The sequence below is a fragment of the Delphinus delphis genome, chromosome 9 (assembly GCF_949987515.2).
Source record: "Delphinus delphis chromosome 9, mDelDel1.2, whole genome shotgun sequence".
Lineage (NCBI taxonomy): Eukaryota > Metazoa > Chordata > Mammalia > Artiodactyla > Delphinidae > Delphinus > Delphinus delphis.
In genome coordinates this window covers 22350373-22368217 of record NC_082691.1, presented here as the reverse complement: position 1 = coordinate 22368217, position 17845 = coordinate 22350373, and the positions used below count along the sequence as shown (strand labels likewise).

Sequence of the window (17845 nt, the reverse complement as noted above, 5' to 3'; positions counted from 1 at the left end):
ACACAACTTAATACTTCAATGAAAACTAGACACATAAATCTAAAGACATTCTTGGTAAGATCACAGACACCCTCCTCAGTTTAGAGGAAATGGGGGACATATAAAGAAATAATTAAAACACCTGTAATGGACTGAATTGTGCCCCCCACCTCCATTCCAAATGTTGAAGTCCTGACCCCCAATGTGACTATCTTAGCAGATAGGGCCTATATGATGTAATAAAGGCTGAATGAAATCATAAGGGTAGGGCCTTAATCCAAAAGGACCAGTGTCCCTATAAGAGAAAGAGATACCAGAAATCTCTCCCAGCTCATGCACAAAAGAAAGGCCACGTGAGGATACGGCAAGAAGGTGGCCGTCTACAAGTCAGGAAAAGAAACCTCCAACAGACACCAATCCTGACAGCACCTTGATCTTGGACCTCCAGAACTGTGAGAAAATAAATTTCTGTTGTTTAAGTCCCGCAGTCTGTAGTATTTTGTTATAGTAGCCTGAGTAGACTAAGAGAGTATGATAGATAGGAAAGATATGTAATTAAACTGGAGGTTTATTAAGGAATTCTGATGACTAACTCTCAGAGCTAATGTAACTCTGAGGGAATAAGGAGTTGACCAAGTACGTAAAAGGAAAAAAGGGCTACCCAGGCAAAGAGAGTTACCCCAAAAGCATATAGGTTACAAAAAAAAGGTATAGAATGGTTAAGAAAGAGTAAAGAGCTAATTTAGTCTGGTTAAAATTGGAGAGAAATTCAATAAGAGACTGACTGAAAACGTGGCTTTTTATCTTGAAGGCAATGATAATTAGGAAAATTTAGAACTTAAGAGGCTGCTTTGGATTTGTAATTCAGGACAGAAGGTAAAAGACTTAAGGGCATGACAGAAGCCAGAAGTAGGGATGGAGCTGAGAATACATAGTTGAGATACTTAAAAGGCATGTGACTGAAGTGAAAAACTGTAAGTAATTATATAAACCCAGTCTGACTGCAAATGACTCTTCTACCCTTCAGGAGATGAAGGTGGGATAGAGAATGAGGACATAACTCAGAGCACTATACCCTACTCAACATGCAAGGAGGTGGAAGCACAGGGGTTTCTAAAGGCACTAGCAGACTGCTGAGGGTCATTAGGGTCATATCACAGCTTTGTCACTGGCTACGTAACTTGGAACAGGTTAAGTCACTTTTTACTTTTAATATTTATTTATTTAGGCTGCGCCTGGTCTTAGTTGTGGCACACGGGATCTTTGCTGCAGCATGTAGGATCTTTAGCTGCGGCATGTGGGATTTTTAGTTGCAGCACCCAGGCTCTTTTTTTGTCATTGTTGTTATGGCATGCAGGCTCTTAGTTGCAGCATGTGGCATCTAGTTCCCTGACCAGGGTTCGAACCCGGGCCCCCTGCATTGGGAGTGCAGAGTCTTAACCATTGGACCACCAGGGAAGTCCCCAGGTCACTTTTTAAACTAAGCTTTGCTAGGAAAGTGTTCAGTGTTCAATCTTTATACACACTAATAATGTTAAACTTCGGTTTGGAACTGAAAATACCTCTTTTTCATTCCTGATCTAAGCTGTGTTCCCTAACCGTAACCTTATTTAATTTAGGCAAGCCAGTAAGTGAATTTCAGCCAAAGTATGTGAACTAGTTACACTGCAAACTTGTCTGCCTTCAAATACTAGAAAGCAACAATATCGAAAAAGCACAATGCACAGTGGTTACAATGAATGGTATTGATTAATTATCACTCTCATAAGCAATTGCAATTTCTGACCACTTTAGAACAAAGTGTTCTCCTCTAGGTAAACTAGATAGCCTTAGAAGATAACTACAAGTTCACTCCCTCTTATGTATATAAGATATACCCTGGCTTAAAAAAAACAACTTTACCTAAATAGAAGTCTTTCATTTTTATTGTATTTTCCTTTACTTAAAAGATATTATCTTTTACTTAGCGTTTGTTGATAAAATATATTTAAATAATCATTCAGGATTATGATTGTCTTTTTCTAAAAAAAATAAAAGACATTAAAGAGACTGAAAGGGTACCACCAAACTAAAATCGTTGCTTTGTTAGAGCGATGGAATGTGAGCGGCCTCTTCTTTTAGGCTGCAAGCGCTCAGGAGCGCTGGGCATTTTGCACTGCAGGCTGCTGTGATGGGAGGCAGAGTCCCAGAGGTGTGACGCATGTGGCTCGAGGTCCGACTGCCTGGGCTCGACCTGGGCTCTGCTACCCTTGGTGACTGTGTGGCTTTGGGCCCTTGGGTCCTTCAGGTCCTGTGTCTATAAGCTAGGCATAATAATAGTACCCATTCTTCACTGGGTTGTTGTGAGTACTAAATGAGTGTCTGTGAAATGCACTTAGAACAGTACATGGTACGTAGAATTTCAATACAGAATGAGGACAGTCTCAGAATACAAAGGTTAAGAGGAAAAACAAAAACACTGCTGAGAAAGGAAAAATGAACTTCAAGGCTGCATAAAAAAAAGACTGGTGTGAAGTCAGAATGGCCATCATCAAAAAATCTACAAACAATAAATGCTGGAGCGGGTGTGGAGAAAAGGGAACCCTCTTGCACTGTTGGTGGGAATGTAAATTGATACAACCACTATGGAGAACAGTATGGAGGTTCCTTAAAAAACTAAAAATAGAACTACCATATGACCCAGCAATCCCACTACTGGGCATATACCCTGAGAAAACCATAATTCAAAAAGAGTCATGTACCACAATGTTCACTGCAGCTTTATTTACAATTGCCAGGACATGGAAGCAACCTAAGTGTCCATCGACAGATGAATGGATAAAGAAGATGTGGCACATACATACAATGGAATATTACTCAGCCATAAAAAGAAACGAAATTGAGTTATTTGTAGTGAGATGGATGGACCTAGAGTCTGTCATACAGAGTGAAGTAAGCCCAAAAGAGAAAAACAAATACTGTATGCTAACACATATATATGGAATCCAAAAAAAAAAAAAAAAGGTCATGAAGAACCTAGGGGCAGGACGGGAATAAAGACACAGACCTACTAGAGAATGGACTTGAGGACACGGGGAGGGGGAAGGGGAAGCTGAGATGAAGTGAGAGAGTGGCATGGACATATATACACTACCAAATGTAAAACCGATAGCTGGTGGGAGGCAGCCACATAGCACAGGGAGATCAGCTCGGTGCTCTGTGACCACCTAGAGAGGTGGGATAGGGAGGGTGGGAGGGAAGGAGACGCAAGAGGGAGGAGATATGGGGATATATGTATATGTATAGCTGATTCACTTTGTTATACAGCAGAAACTAACACACCATTGTAAAGCAATTATACTCCAATAAAGATGTTTAAAAAAAAATGACTGGTGTGTATGTATATGTTGGGCTGCATTTGGAAGAGACTGTAATTTTAAAAAATCCTCTCAATTTGTATTTTTCTTTAGCCATCCACAGATTCAAATTTTCATAAAGTTATTTTGGAAAATAACTGCTTTGTTTTCTCCAAAATTTTAAATACCAAACTAGTTGTGCCTTATTAAATGAAATATCACAATAAATGTTTATTTTCATACTCAGTAGTAGTTAGCATATGTTAGAAATAAAAAAACCTTAGTAATCCTAAGAACAAAATATGCTGAAAGTTAAAAGCAAAATGCATTTCTATCAATTATACCTTGAAGAAGATAAAGGACCAGAAGCCAGAAAAAGATGACTTTTGATGTTACTTGTAACCACCACCGGAAGAAAAAGGGAAAAAATACAACGCGAACAATTCCCTTTCTAGTCAGAGAAGTCCATGGACTTTCAGGTTTTGCCTTAGCAAATGCAGACCCTGAGAAAAGTAACAAAATGACAGAGAACATTTATTACTCTTTAATTTCCTTAAAGAAACAATTTCAACATTTGAAGAACAATAAAACATGAAATTTTATTTTGTACTATGAGTGGGAAATGTCCAATTTTGGATAGGAGACACTTTTAAAAACATTATTCATGTTATCATATTAACTCAGGTACTTTGAAAAAAAAACATTTTTAACTGAATAACAGCAAAATTTCTCCCACATATTTTATAAATACAAGACAATGTTCAAATGTCAGTTCCAGTTAGGAATTAAAATTACCACTTTAATTTTTATAACAAGCCTTATAGTTTGCTAGGCAAATATGAGCTGCTTTTCTTTTACACTTATTAGTTCTTGGAATGATTCTTAGTGGGAGAAAAGACTAGCCAGTGGTATTTAAATGCTTCCATCCTCTCTTTTTTTTATACTACTTCTGACTTCATTTAGACTCACATTGCTTCTATTTCTACAAATATATATATCTAACCCATTTTGAATTCTGTTTCTTCAAGGTCAATTTCTAACTTCATTAAACATTTGTTTATTCAAGACTCACCTCTTACAAGATCGACATCTATGAGATCTGGTTTCACATGTGCTGTTTTCTTTGGTTTATTCCTTAATCCCTGTAATATATTAAAAGTAGTACTGATAAGAGAGCAGATCTTTAAAGTCCTCATCACAAGGAAACAAAAATTGTAACTATGTATGGGGACAATTATTTAAACTAGACTTACTGTGGGGATCATTTCTCAATGTATAAAATATCGAAGAATTATGGTTTACACCTGAAACTAATATGTCAATTATAACTCAATAAAAATGTAGTATTGAAATTCATTATATATACATATATTTTTAAAACCCAGAATCAATGCTTAAAAATTTCAATTAAAAAGGAAAACTTTAAGTAATATAATGGACAAAAACTAACACTTTATATATTTGTTACAAAGGGAACACAACTGTAGTATTACAATAAATTTTATTACCTTCCCAAAGGATAAATTTAGGCACATATGCAACATGTCAGGCCTATTTATTACTAAAAGCATAATTCTAAAACAAAGACTACTGCTACCAATCAATTTGGATTACAGCCTGAGACGGTCCAGGAGACTGTGGTGCCCCAGTTTTGCACAGGAAAGTGTTGAAGCTGGCTAGGAGAGCAGTGGCCCTCAAGGGCCCTTAAGGTGTGATGCTGGGGGCATTCCTGCAGAAAGCAGTGGATCACAGCGCTGAGAACAGACAGGGATGCAGACTTCTTAGCAGATGCCAGCATGTAGGGGTGAGACCCAGAGAGGATGATGCACATCTCATGGTTGCCACTATTTTCACATGCCAACCACTAACCAGACCACAATGCAACCTTATCACCTCATAACTTAGATGCCATGCCCAATAGGAGGAGGAGGGAGAAGGCAGAAATCATGAATTGAATTAGTTTCACCTTGGAATTATTGAACACTAAGATTAAGTTTCTGCCATCAGTGTACAGAGTTAGAGTAGGGGTAGAGATCAAAATCAATGAAAAAACTATCAAAAAATAAATTACATTTTATTTATTTATTTATTTTGCGATACGCGGGCCTGTCACTGTTGTGGCCTCTCCCGTCGCGGAGCACAGGATCCGGACGCGCAGGCTCAGTGGCCATGGCTCACGGGCCCAGCCGCTCTGCGGCATGTGGGATCTTCCCGGACCGGGGCACGAACCTGTGTCCCCTGCATCGGCAGGCGGACTCTCAACCACTGCGCCACCAGGGAAGCCCTAAATTACACTTTATAACTTAAGACCAGGATGTTAAGAATTGGAGGAGCTTAGGCTAAACTCCTCGGAATGCAAGTGCTGAGCGATGACACAGTGTTTCAATGATTTGCTTATTGTTCATTCAATCAACCAAGTAACCTGGCTGTTTAGTCCTAATCCAAGTAACAATGACCCCTTAAATTAAAAATTTGATCAAGTACTGCTTTTATCTAAAACAAAGAATAAGACAGCATTTGAGCTCAGAATTAACTGATAATTAACTGAGATGTTTAAACCAAAAATGTACCCTGAAATCAAGATGCAATTAACCTCTGAACTCCTTCAAATAGTCTGTCCATGTGAAGTTGCAAACTACCCAGATACAAAAACAAAAGAGAAAGAAGGGTGAGGGTTGAAGACATAGCCATGATGATCTTATATACAGTCAATCCTCATATTCATAGATTCCATATTTGCAAATTCACCTATTCACTAAAATTTATTGGTCCCTAAAATCAATACTTGCTGTTATTTTGCAGTCATTTGCAGATATGCATAGAGTAAGAGTGGCAAAAAATTTGAGTCACTCAATGTTCACATTTCCAGCTGAGGTCAAACAAGGCAACACTCTGCCTTCTTGTTTCAGCTCTCCTGTTTCAGTTCCTTTTCACAGTCTATTTAATGTCAAATCTTTTGCATTTTTTGTATTTTGTCGGTAATTTTGTGGTTTAAAATGGTCCCCTAGATAGTGTTGACATGCGGTCCAATGTTCCTACATACAAGAAGGCTGTGACGTGCCTCACTGAGAAAATGTGTTAGGTAAGCTCTGTTCAGGCATGAGCTGTTGGCCATGAGTTCAATGTTAATGGATCAACAACATATATTAAATAAGTTCTCATAAAACAAGGTTATGTATTGATCAGTTGACCAAAGTGTTGTGACTACGGACTCGCAGGAACTTAACTCTGTATTTCTCCTAAGAGCAATAGTCAATATTCACTAATTCAGTGTTCATGGCGACTTGCAAGAACATAACTACTGCAAATAATAAGAAACAACTCTATCTGTACTTCATTTCCCATTTTAATGTCATGACAGAGTGGCTGATAGACTATAAATCATTCCCAATATTTTGCAAATTGGAAAGGCAGTACTAATAATATATTTAAACAAAAATTCATTAATCAAGCACTATTCAAATTTGGCATCAAGTTTATTATGATATTTTACTTTTATTAATGCCAACAAATTTGAAAACAGTAACATATTTTAATTTACTTCTGTCTTTTATGTATTATTTTTCTAGCACTTTGAAAATAACCTTACTGCCAATGTTTATAACAAATCTGAAGCTTAATTTACTGCTGTATACCTAGAATTTTCATCAAGGTTGTTTTAAAAACTTAAAGCCCTTATAAAAGGAACAGTAAATTGTTTTGATTTATGCAATTATGTTGTTTTTCAACATGCTCATTCTACTTGACCTTTTTAATATGTGGTTCATTTCCTATTTTATGTTTTATTAAAACATTTATTTTGAGCCACATTGTAGTCATAGCATAACTGCCAACTTCGACAAAACTTCCCCCTCAAGGTAGCCTATCAGAATATGTAAAAGGTTTAAAGAAAGATAAAGAAAAAGTTCACTGACAAATCTTCTAACATTAGTGAGTTTATTCACAAAAATAAAATATATTAGGACCAAGGTGTCAGCCTTCATAAAAGGTGATTTTAATTAAGTAGATATTTTAAGTTGGACAATTTTTAAATTGGTTTAAACTATGTTCACACAAAACAGCATAGCTTTTAGTACTAAATATAATTATGAACCTTCAAGAAATTTAAGTGAGTGAACAAACAAAAAAGGAAAACTAACTTAGTTTCAGAAAAAGATTTTTTAAACTACTGGTTTAACTAGAAAGTAGAAATTATCAAGTACTGGGCTTCCCTGGTGGTGCAGTGTTTGAGAGTCCGCCTGCCGATGCAGGGGACATGGGTTCGTGCCCCAGTCTGGGAAGATCCCACATGCCGCGGAGCGGCTGGGCCCGTGAGCCATGGCCACTGAGCCTGCGCGTCCGGAGCCTGTGCTCCACAACGGGAGAGGCCAACAGTGAGAGGCCCGCGTACCGCAAAAAAAAAATAAATAAATAAAAATTATCAAGTACTATGAATACAACTAATCTCCAAGAATCCAAGTAATATATTCTTTATTGAATATACACTTACACTCCTATAGTACATTCCTAAAGGGCAATGACACAAATAGTATGAAGTTTTGAATTTTTAAAAATATCTAAGCACACAGATAATGTTGAGCCAAAAAGCTTACAAGTTCTGTTTAAGTTTAGAAAATACTTCTGGTCAACGGTCCAGACTTCACATGCATGGAACTATTATAATACGTAGACTCAATCAAAGGACATAACCATCAGTTTCACTTTCCGGAAATCCTGTTTAGTTTCTCCCAACCCTTTTTTCCTTTACCATGACTTTAAATAACATAGTTTGTTTTGTTGAAGCTTTACAACTCTAGTACGTACTAAAACACAGGGAAAGTCCACATCTACTTTTAAATTTGGGTCAAGGTGATCAGAAAACTACAGTTTTCAGTTATAATTTCTAAAACGTTTAAGAAAACATCACTTGCAACTCAGAAAAGACTTTACTTTAGCAATATCAACTAGGGTCTTTAATGTAAAAAAAAATTTCCAAGAAATATATTTTCATGGCTTTCTTTGATTTCTTTAGTTGTTGCTCACTGCTTTGACAGATAATAAAAGAATCGATTACCTAAAAGGACAAACTCAATACGTTTGTTAGTGTTCTCTATGCAACAGGTACAGTGTTTTTGTTCTTTTAAATCAAATATGAACATTAATACACCACAGTTACGCACTTCTCTACCTTCCTTAGAATACAAAATTATTTTACACTATAAATAATTTGCTTCCACTAGAATGTTTAACAAAAATGTTATGCTTGTCAACAAATTAACCTTTTCAATTAAAAATAACAAAAGTAAGTTGTTGGTTTTTTTTGTGGTACGCAGGCCTCTCACTGTTGTGGCCTCTCCCATTGCGGAGCACAGGCTCCGGACGTGCAGGCTCAGCGGCCATGGCTCACGGGCCCAGCCGCTCCGCGGCATCTGGGATCCTCCTGGACCGGGGCACGAACCCGTGTCCCCTGCATCGGCAGGCGGACTCTCAACCACTGCACCACCAGGGAAGCCCAAAAGTAAGTTTTAATACTGTTTTTAGTTCTTCAACTACTATTACAAAGTACTATTACAAAGTATATATAAATATATATACATAAATATATATATATATATATATTTTTTGGGGAGGGGGTTAAATTTCAAAAAACATCCAAATGTGCCAACTGGTAACACAATCTCTCAAGGTACTTAACACTCCCTGTCCAACAAGTTAAAGACTGTCAAAGAAAATAAAAGATTTCAAGGCATCTTACTAGACCTCTCTGCTGCCCTTTATTTGTTTAACTTTTCCAGCTCTTCATGGTAGTCTCAGACCGTTGTCTCATGGGTCTCTCACTTCTCTTTCCTCCTCCACTTACATCTCTTTTTTTTAACCTATCCATTAAATGTTGTTTCCCAGTGTTCTGTTCTCAGCCTTTTTCTCTCATCATTCAATGTAAATCCACTCACTCCTATAGCTGTATCTGTATAATGTGTATAATACATAAAATACCCATATATATATGGGTAGATGAAATACATAATTACAAATGAGATAAATTCAATTAAGAGAGGGATGTATAGTTCTCTATTGGGATGCAAAGTGGGGAAGCAGCCCTGGGGAGGTTAGGAAAGATTTCACAGAGGAAGTGACTCATGAGCTGAGCTTGACAGACATTAGAGAGAATGAGGAAAACATGCCAGACAGAATGTTTTACACACACACACACACACACACACACACACACACACTCTCTCTCTCTCTCTCTCTCTCTACATATTGAGGACTCCCCAGTCTCTCTCCCAAGTATCACCTGGATAATTCTGAAACAGAACTCTGTATCTGCTCCTCTTCTAATATTTCCCACCATACTTAGTGCTGCCTTAGTGAAGTTGTTGAAATAGAAATTTAATCAGGTAACTTTTTCTGCTTAAAATCCTTCAATGTCTCTCCCATTGTTTTCCAGATTATGTCTAGACTCTAGAGTAAAGCAGTTAAGTCCCTTCAAGATCTGACTTCCATATCCTTTCGTGTTTTACTCCTAATCACTCTAATCGCCCTCCTCCACCCAACCTATTAGCCATCAAGTTCCTTGAGGATTCTGAGTCAGGCATGTATATTTTCATATGGTCTTCACGTATATTTTCATATGGTCTTCATTCTGTCTGGAATGTTTTCCTCATTCTAATGTCTGTCAAACTCAGCTCATGAGTCACTTCCTCTGTGAAATCTTTCCTAACCTACCCAAGGCTGCTTCCCCACTTTGCATCCCAAGAGAGAACTACACATCCCTCTCTCTCTCTTTTTTTTTTTTGCGGTATGCGGGCCTCTCACCGCTGTGGCCTCTCCCGCTTTGGAGCACAGGCTCCGGAAGCGCAGGCTCCGCGGCCATGGCTCACGGGCCCAGCCGCTCCGCGGCATGTGGGATCCTCCCAGACTGGGGCACGAACCCGTGTCCCCTGCATCGGCAGGCAGACTCTCAACCACTGCGCCACCAGGGAAGTCCCACATCCCTCTCTTAATTGAACTGATCTCACTTGTAATTATGTATCTCATCTAAAACATTATAATCTATTTTATCTTTCTGTCCCCATGATTTAATCCTATACTTAAGACATAGTAGGTGGTGCTCACTGCAACTTTGTTAACTGTATTAATTCTTCATGTAAATAGTTCAAAGATTAAAATTAACAAATGGCAAAAAATCTTCCTCTTCATTATAGATGATTAAGTTGTCTAAACACTGAAATTTTTAAGTAACTATAGACACTGGTTTTCAATCTAATATAAACCTTTCTGCACAAAATATAAACTGTCAAGCAACTAAAGTAACATTCTCTGGGCCAATATTAAGTTTAGCTCGTGCAGGAACACACTGATTAGTATCATCTATGCAAATGAAAAATATAAATCTTATTACTGAAAAGGTGTGACTGCTGAGAAACAGAACAAATTTAGTTAAAAAATAGTTTCCATGTTAGCAAGGTAGCCTATGAGAATGTCTTATCAGCGTTAAATGATTACATGTCCAAGAAGAAACTATGAACTACGAAAACATTTCAATTAATGCTTTACTTTCCTAAATTCTTTCAAAAAATGACCAACTTTTCAGCGACTCTATTTGCGTCCAAGTCATTCTGTTAGTAGCACCAAAAAGCAGATCTCAATTAAACAGAGCAGCGTTTGCACAGGATCACTCAGGCGGGAAAAATCCTGAAACACTTACCAGTTTAATAAACTGTACAGAGCAATGACAGCATCAAAAGGGAGGAAAAGCAAACTAGAAGTATAAGGTGACAAGTGAAAGGGGAAAAGAGCTGACAAAAAATAATCATTAGAAATTAAATTTTAAAAGAACAGAAAGATGCTAAAGAGCAAAAAGAGAAAAATCATCAGAGGTAAAGACACATGAATATGCCCTCATAAAAGAGTTTACCTCTTTATTTAAAAGTTTGGATAGCATAGGTAATATTAATTTGTACCTTTAAAGGTCGACAGAAAGATATTAAATAAACTGTGGTTAATAATCAATTTATAGAATATACAAAATGAAATAAACTTGTTACCTTGATTTCTCTTTGTTCAACAGATTTTTCCCATATTTGTTGATCATATGCTCCAATCTATGAAAATAAATTAAAAATAATACTACATTAAATGATCATTGTTGGAACCTATCCAACAGGTATAACTCTGTTGAATTACAAGCAACTTCATGTTTATTCAGCACAGATTAGATCCAGCTCTGTCTCAGACTTCTGTGATCAATACTGTATGGCAGTGGTTCCCAAAGTATGCTTGCAGGACCAGCAGTTTTAGCATCTTCTTGAAACTTGATAGAAATGGCAACTCTCTGGTTTCAGCCCAGAATTACTCAATCAGAAATAGGGATGTGATACTCAACAATGTTTGTAAAAAACCCTCTAGATTATTCTGATACACTACTAAAGTTTAAAAGCCTAGGGCAGTGACCCTAGGGAATTTTTATTTTGAATAAACATAATTGCTACAGCCCTGGTACATTCAAGAAAAAATTCCCAAGTGATTAATTCTTTATGGAGTTATTTTTAAAGAAAAAAATATTAATATTCTACAGAAGTAAAAATTCATAAGCAGGCAGACCACAATTACCAATTAGATGAACGTTTAGATTGAAAAATATAGTCAGAAAAGCAATTGAAGACACAGGGAAAAGCATCAAGAAGTAGAATTCCTTGTACCTTCTGTGCCTATTACTCTTAGATGCTGGGAAGGTCTCTGAAATATACCTTCACCTGGGCAGGATGAACAAACCATTCTTACTGTTCCTAACCAAGTTCTTCTCTGTTACCTCCTATTGTCTCCAGTTTCCACTTAATTTCCTATATCCAATAGGATACTAACGTGGGTCAACAGCCTATAGTTTAAACTGAGAGTCTTCATTATTAGCATTAATTGAAAATAGAATCCTGATACATTAAAATTACTTCAGATAATTACAATTTAGAGACTGGAGACAGAGACAAGAGATAGGCAAAGATATGAGTAAGTTCAGGAAAATATTTTCTGACTCACAAAACCTTTCTACCCAGAAGTCCTCTTAGCTACATGTTATTTTTTAAATCTCGTTTCAAGAAATGAGAAATTGAGAATATGAGAAGGGTTTAAATATAGATATAAAGGAGCTAAAAAATGATTAAATCATTTTTCAAAGGTGTGACTTGTTATAAAGACTTTTTAAGGATGTACATGTGTTTTTACATTTTCTAGCAAAGAGAGAGCAACACCCAGACACCCAGTGTGGATCTGGAGATGTTCCATAACAGCCCGTCATTTCTATTATCTCTCCTACATATTACCTTATTCATTCTAATTTCTCTGCTCCTTTAAATACTGTTCTTTTTCATCACATTCCTGTGACTCCTTTCTTATTTTAAAAATCACTTTATGATATAATAATACCCTGCAAATTAAAATCTTATAACACCTAGACCAAGCCACATAGACTGAACAACTGACTTATACTTAACCAAAGCTGCCATCAGTCTCCATAAAGCACGATTAATAAGTCCTAGGTAAGCAATAACCAAATGGTTAGACCTAATGGCAGAGCTGACCTGCGGTGACTAACTGCCCCTCAATCATATTCCTTAAAATCAGAAAAGAAGTATGGGAACACAGATTCCAGAGGAATAATTCTGCTCTAACTTGATAATTCAGAATGACTGGGCTTGATTCAATTAAATGTTATTTTTTAAATGTGTAACTATTTCAATGCACTGCATACTCTTCAGTGAAACAATAATCAAAACTAATAAAGAATAGGTACCAATGTGTTTAATAATTATTTTGGCAGTATTTTGTTTTCACATACAAAACAATTGCACTAGGTTCTCTTTTAAAAGAACTGTGGGTTTTTTTTTTTAATTTATTTATTTATTTATTGGTCACACTGTACAGCATGTAGGATCCTAGTTCCCCAACCAGGGATCGAACCTGTGCTCCCTGCTATGGAAGAGTGGAGTCTTAACCACTGGCCCGCCAGGAAAGTCCAAGAACTGTGTTTTTATTTCAAGATGACTCAAGAATATGGACATGGAAATATATATCCCACAGTCCTAAAGTCAGGGAAAATAAAATAATGCATGTGCAACAGACCAAGTCAGGAAAGCATGCCAGTACAACCACAGCATGGTACTGAAGAGCTCCAGGTTTTTTAAAAGGTATAGAAAGTCTAATAAACCTTGCAGTGAAGCAGTGACTAGAAGTAGAAAAGTTTTTTGAAGGCTGAGGTTCTTGCAAACAGCAGAATGGTGATGGGGAATATTCCTATAAAAAGGATATAAAAAGGATATAAAAAGGAAAATGATGGCTTGTTTTACTGGCTAATCAACTTTTCTTCAAAGATTTGATGTGTGAGAGGAAGGACAACTTTTACTATAATAGAATACCTTGTGGGATCTTAATTTTTTTTTTAACCAGGTAAGTGTCATTTTCAATTACAAGCAATTAAATGTCTCAAAAAGTGGAAACATCAGTTCTCCTTTGCAGCATACTTTTTTTGTTTTTAAAATACTACCAGAATGGACCCTTTAGTTACATACGCAAATTGACTTCTTTACTGAAGAAAACTGTGAGGGTGCCTTTAAAGCTAAACACAGGTGCTTCAGGAGATGTTCAGGGTTCTGCTTAGTGATGCATATGCCATTAACAAACTACCCTCACATATGAATTCAGACTGAATTGTCTCTGAAAATTGCTTCTTGGGATATGTGTGTAGTACCTCAGCAGCATCATGAAATCAGAGTGGTGGCAGGATACTAGAAGGGACAGGGAAGGAATTCAGAAGGGAAGGCTCTTTTCTGACCTAAAGCCTCACTTTCTTCCACTCTGAAATCTGGCAAGATAGAAGATTAGAACATCTGCAGCTGGGGTCAAGCTTTTCCCTTGAAAGAAACATAATCTTATGGTCAATCATAACTGAGCAAGAAAAGAAGTGAAACAGACTGAAGAGAAGAACCATCTTCCCAAGACTTAAGGTCATGGATCAAGAATAATTTGCAGGCTGTGTTAAAAAAAAAAATTAAAAAACAAACAACTTGACAAGTTTTCCAAAGGTTCTATACTACTTCGGACATACACATACTTGGCAGACTTGACTAAATCACCTAAACTTGATAGCTGTTTCTTTTTTGTATTTCTTCTACAAAAAAATTAAATAACAAGGCCAAGTTCAAATATAGTTTTCTGTGAAAAATCAGGAAGAAAATAACTACATTATTTTTTTAATGTCATACAAAAGATTAAAGGAAGCTCAGTAGTAACATTTGTCTAACAGAACAGGAATATTAATCAGATAATATGTTCTTTAATTGGGAAAAAATATTATGTAATATTTTGGCCACTTTCAAATTTTAGCTACCTCCTAACTGCTCTTTCCTGACCCACAAAATGCCTCCACTGTTTGGGTGTTTAGAAAAGTGCCTAACATTCTATGGGAACAAAAGGATATATATGCAAACAATGTTTTGTTGGTAGATAGAAATACCTAGGTAATTAATGTATGAGAAGTTATATGAATTTTCAACCATATTCTTCACGTGACAATGTGTTTCAAGGAGGGAAAAACATTGTTTCTATTGTATTATAAGAGAGGACTCTGGGGCTTCCCTGGTGGCGCAGTGGTTGAGAGTCCGCCTGCCAATGCAGGGGACATGGGTTTGCGCCCCGGTCCGGGAAGATCCCACATGCTGCGGAGCGGCTGGGCCCATGAGCCATGGCCACTGAGCCTGCGCTCCGCAACGGGAGAGGCCACAACAGTGAGAGGCCCGCATACCAGAGAGGACTCTGAAATCCTGATTTACATTTGATGTGCAGCGAACTGTTTTATACATGTTAAGAAAGTAAAGTTCATTTTCTGGTGCCTGGTTATAGTAAGCAAAGTTTATCAATGCTCTGGTTATTACTCCCACAGATGCCCTGAACACCTTAAGCCTCAGGCGTACTGTTACCCAACCAGAGTTGATCTACAGTCAGCTTTTCTCACCTGGTCCCAGAAGACCAAACCCTGCCCTCTACAGATTCATGCTGTATCTTCAACAACAGGTCTGGCAATTCTATATGGATCACTTACACTACTCCCCATAATGACAGCAAGGATAACTCTAAATTTTCTTTTCACAGGCTCTAAGTACTCTGAACATAACACTTCAATTACTTCCACTTCTAAGATCGAAGCCAAAAGATGCAAATGTTAAAATTGGTTTAAAAAAATACAAACAGAAAATATCTGAGGGACCAGTGTCCTGAAAGTGGTAAAAAAAAAATTTTTTTAAGAAAAAAATTAGAAAAGAAATTGAGATACTATAAATTAGTAATATCAAGTGGATTAAGATTGAACTAAATAGATGCCTTCCGACCTACTGAAGACCTACTTATAAAAGGCAAGTGGATGTAGCTAATATGCTACAGTAAGTATGTATGTAAATATAGATAGCAGACATTTTAGAAGGATACATGAAAGCCATTAATAGTGAGGACAGCTCTTTTACTTTCTGCTTTATATTCACTGATCCTATATCACTTTTTCTCCCTACAATGGATAAATACTATTTTTATAAAGCAGGATTCTAACCCAGGTCTGATGAACTGCAAAGTAATTTGAATTAGTTATCTAAGAAATTAATATGTTTCTGTCAATGAATATTAACTTTACAAGGAATTATCTACTTCCACCTATCACCATTCTCATTTTGTACCTTTCTATATACTGAGACAAACAAAATGGGGAAGGGGAAAAAGAGGGGTGGGACAAAGAGAGGGGAATGAGGGAGGGGCAGTCAGGGATGGAGAGAGAGAGAGGGATGAGAGGAGAGAACTGGTAGGTAGAGAAAAAGATTGTCTTTGTCTAGGTGTCTGCCGGAGTCAGCTCTGACTTCTAAGGGAAAAAAAAATTGTAACGAAATGAAGGTATCAAGAATACAAATATTAAAACCCAGGTAATTAGATGGTGAAGTGAGAAACATGTATCACTTATGGTCCTAGAAAAGAAGTATCTCTGAAAAACAATTTAAAAAGCTACTCTTGGGTGATCTGATTACTACTTAGGTCATCACATTCAGAAGAGCTGTGGTTCAGATGTCAAGAGGCTAAAGAGAAGGTGTAGCTTCAAAAAGGTAGTTACCAATAGTTAATTAGATTAAGTGCTTAAATAAGAGATTTAGAGTTCACGAATAAATATAAGCAGGGCAAACTGAGGCCCAGATGTGCATGCATATTTTAAACACTTAGTTCTTTAACTAATGAATAGACATGCATAATACTATATGTTAAAGCCCTAATTTGTCCTACTATTTCCATGCTCAGTTTCATTTTTTGGAATCTCATTTCAGAAACTCTGAAAAGCAGGCTATTAATTCTCACAAACATAAGCAAAGGTAATGTTGCTTTTATACCTGTGATGGTCCCACATTTTAATAGTGATTTAATATCAGTACAACCCAGGATAATTAATTTTTATCTTTGAGTCTTTTTATAAAAATAAAAGTTGTCAATCAGAAAATACCCTTTGTTATATTTAGTGTGTTGGTTTCTTAATCCTTTGTTTTCTCCATTGGCTTAGTTGAACAGCTCTTAATGTTTGCTGACAGAAGTGGAAAAGACCCTAGACTGTGCAAGAGAACTGAATAGTCTTATGGTCTTGGGCAAGTTTCTTGACCTCTGAGATTCTGTAAAATGGGGATAACAGAACATACTTCACAGAACTGAAATATGAAATGATAGTGTCTGGTATATAGTCAGTGCTCTGTAAATGTTAGTTCTTTCCTTTCTTGGCAAATCTCAACAGCTCCAGGCTTCAATTACCTCATTTCTAAATTGATGAAGTTAACTATATTTAAATTAATTTATGACAACATTTATACTCACTAATGATGAGTTGGATGGCTATAGATTATTTCTTTATGTACCAGTATGGGGAGAGAAAAGATTCAGTGCTACTAAAGTAGAACCAAAAGTGTAGTTAGAGGGCTGGGCTTCCCTGGTGGCAAAGTGGTTGAGAGTCCGCCTGCCGATGCAGGGAACACGGGTTCGTGCCCTGGTCCGGGAACATCCCACATGCCGCAGAGCGGCTCGGCCCGTGAGCCATGGCCACTGAGCCTGCGCATCCGGAGCCTGTGCTCCGCAACGAGAGAGGCCACAGCGGTGAGAGGCCCGCGTACCGCAAAAAAAAAAAAAAAAAAAAAGAAGTGTAGCTAGAAATATCTGGGCAGAAGGTACCAAGAAGAAAGCAAAAATAGCGGTGTAAGGATAAGTGTCCTTTTCTTAATTATAACCAATATAATAGGTTTCTAGAATTACTTACAGTTTATTAATGAAACCAGATCTGTCAACACCCAAAATCTCATTTGCCCAGACAACTAAACTATATGGTTTTTCACTCTCACAATGATCTATCTACAAGTATGATAAGAAACAGAGACTGAGGGGTTGAGCAAACTAACAAAATTAAAGTTACTGAACAAAACAGTAGATCTGAGAATACAGATCACCAATGAAACATATCTATAATCAAAAAAATTACGTTGTCATGG

At 37.0% G+C, this 17845-nt stretch overlaps 1 protein-coding gene and 1 non-coding gene across 2 annotated transcripts in view; both read right to left on the bottom strand.

The window, feature by feature from the left end:
* PHTF2 (putative homeodomain transcription factor 2) overlaps positions 1-17845 on the bottom strand; it is a 163112-nt gene that overhangs the window by 94674 nt on the left and 50593 nt on the right. The window contains exons 3-5 of the mRNA XM_060020316.1: positions 11342-11398; positions 4387-4456; positions 3659-3817 (exon numbers count right to left, since the gene is read on the bottom strand). Coding sequence (XP_059876299.1) covers positions 3659-3817; positions 4387-4456; positions 11342-11398 — 286 coding nt within the window. The remainder of the gene's footprint in view (positions 1-3658; positions 3818-4386; positions 4457-11341; positions 11399-17845) is intronic.
* TRNAG-CCC (transfer RNA glycine (anticodon CCC)) lies at positions 1365-1437 on the bottom strand. Its single transcript has one exon. It is a non-coding gene; the product is annotated as a tRNA-Gly (tRNA).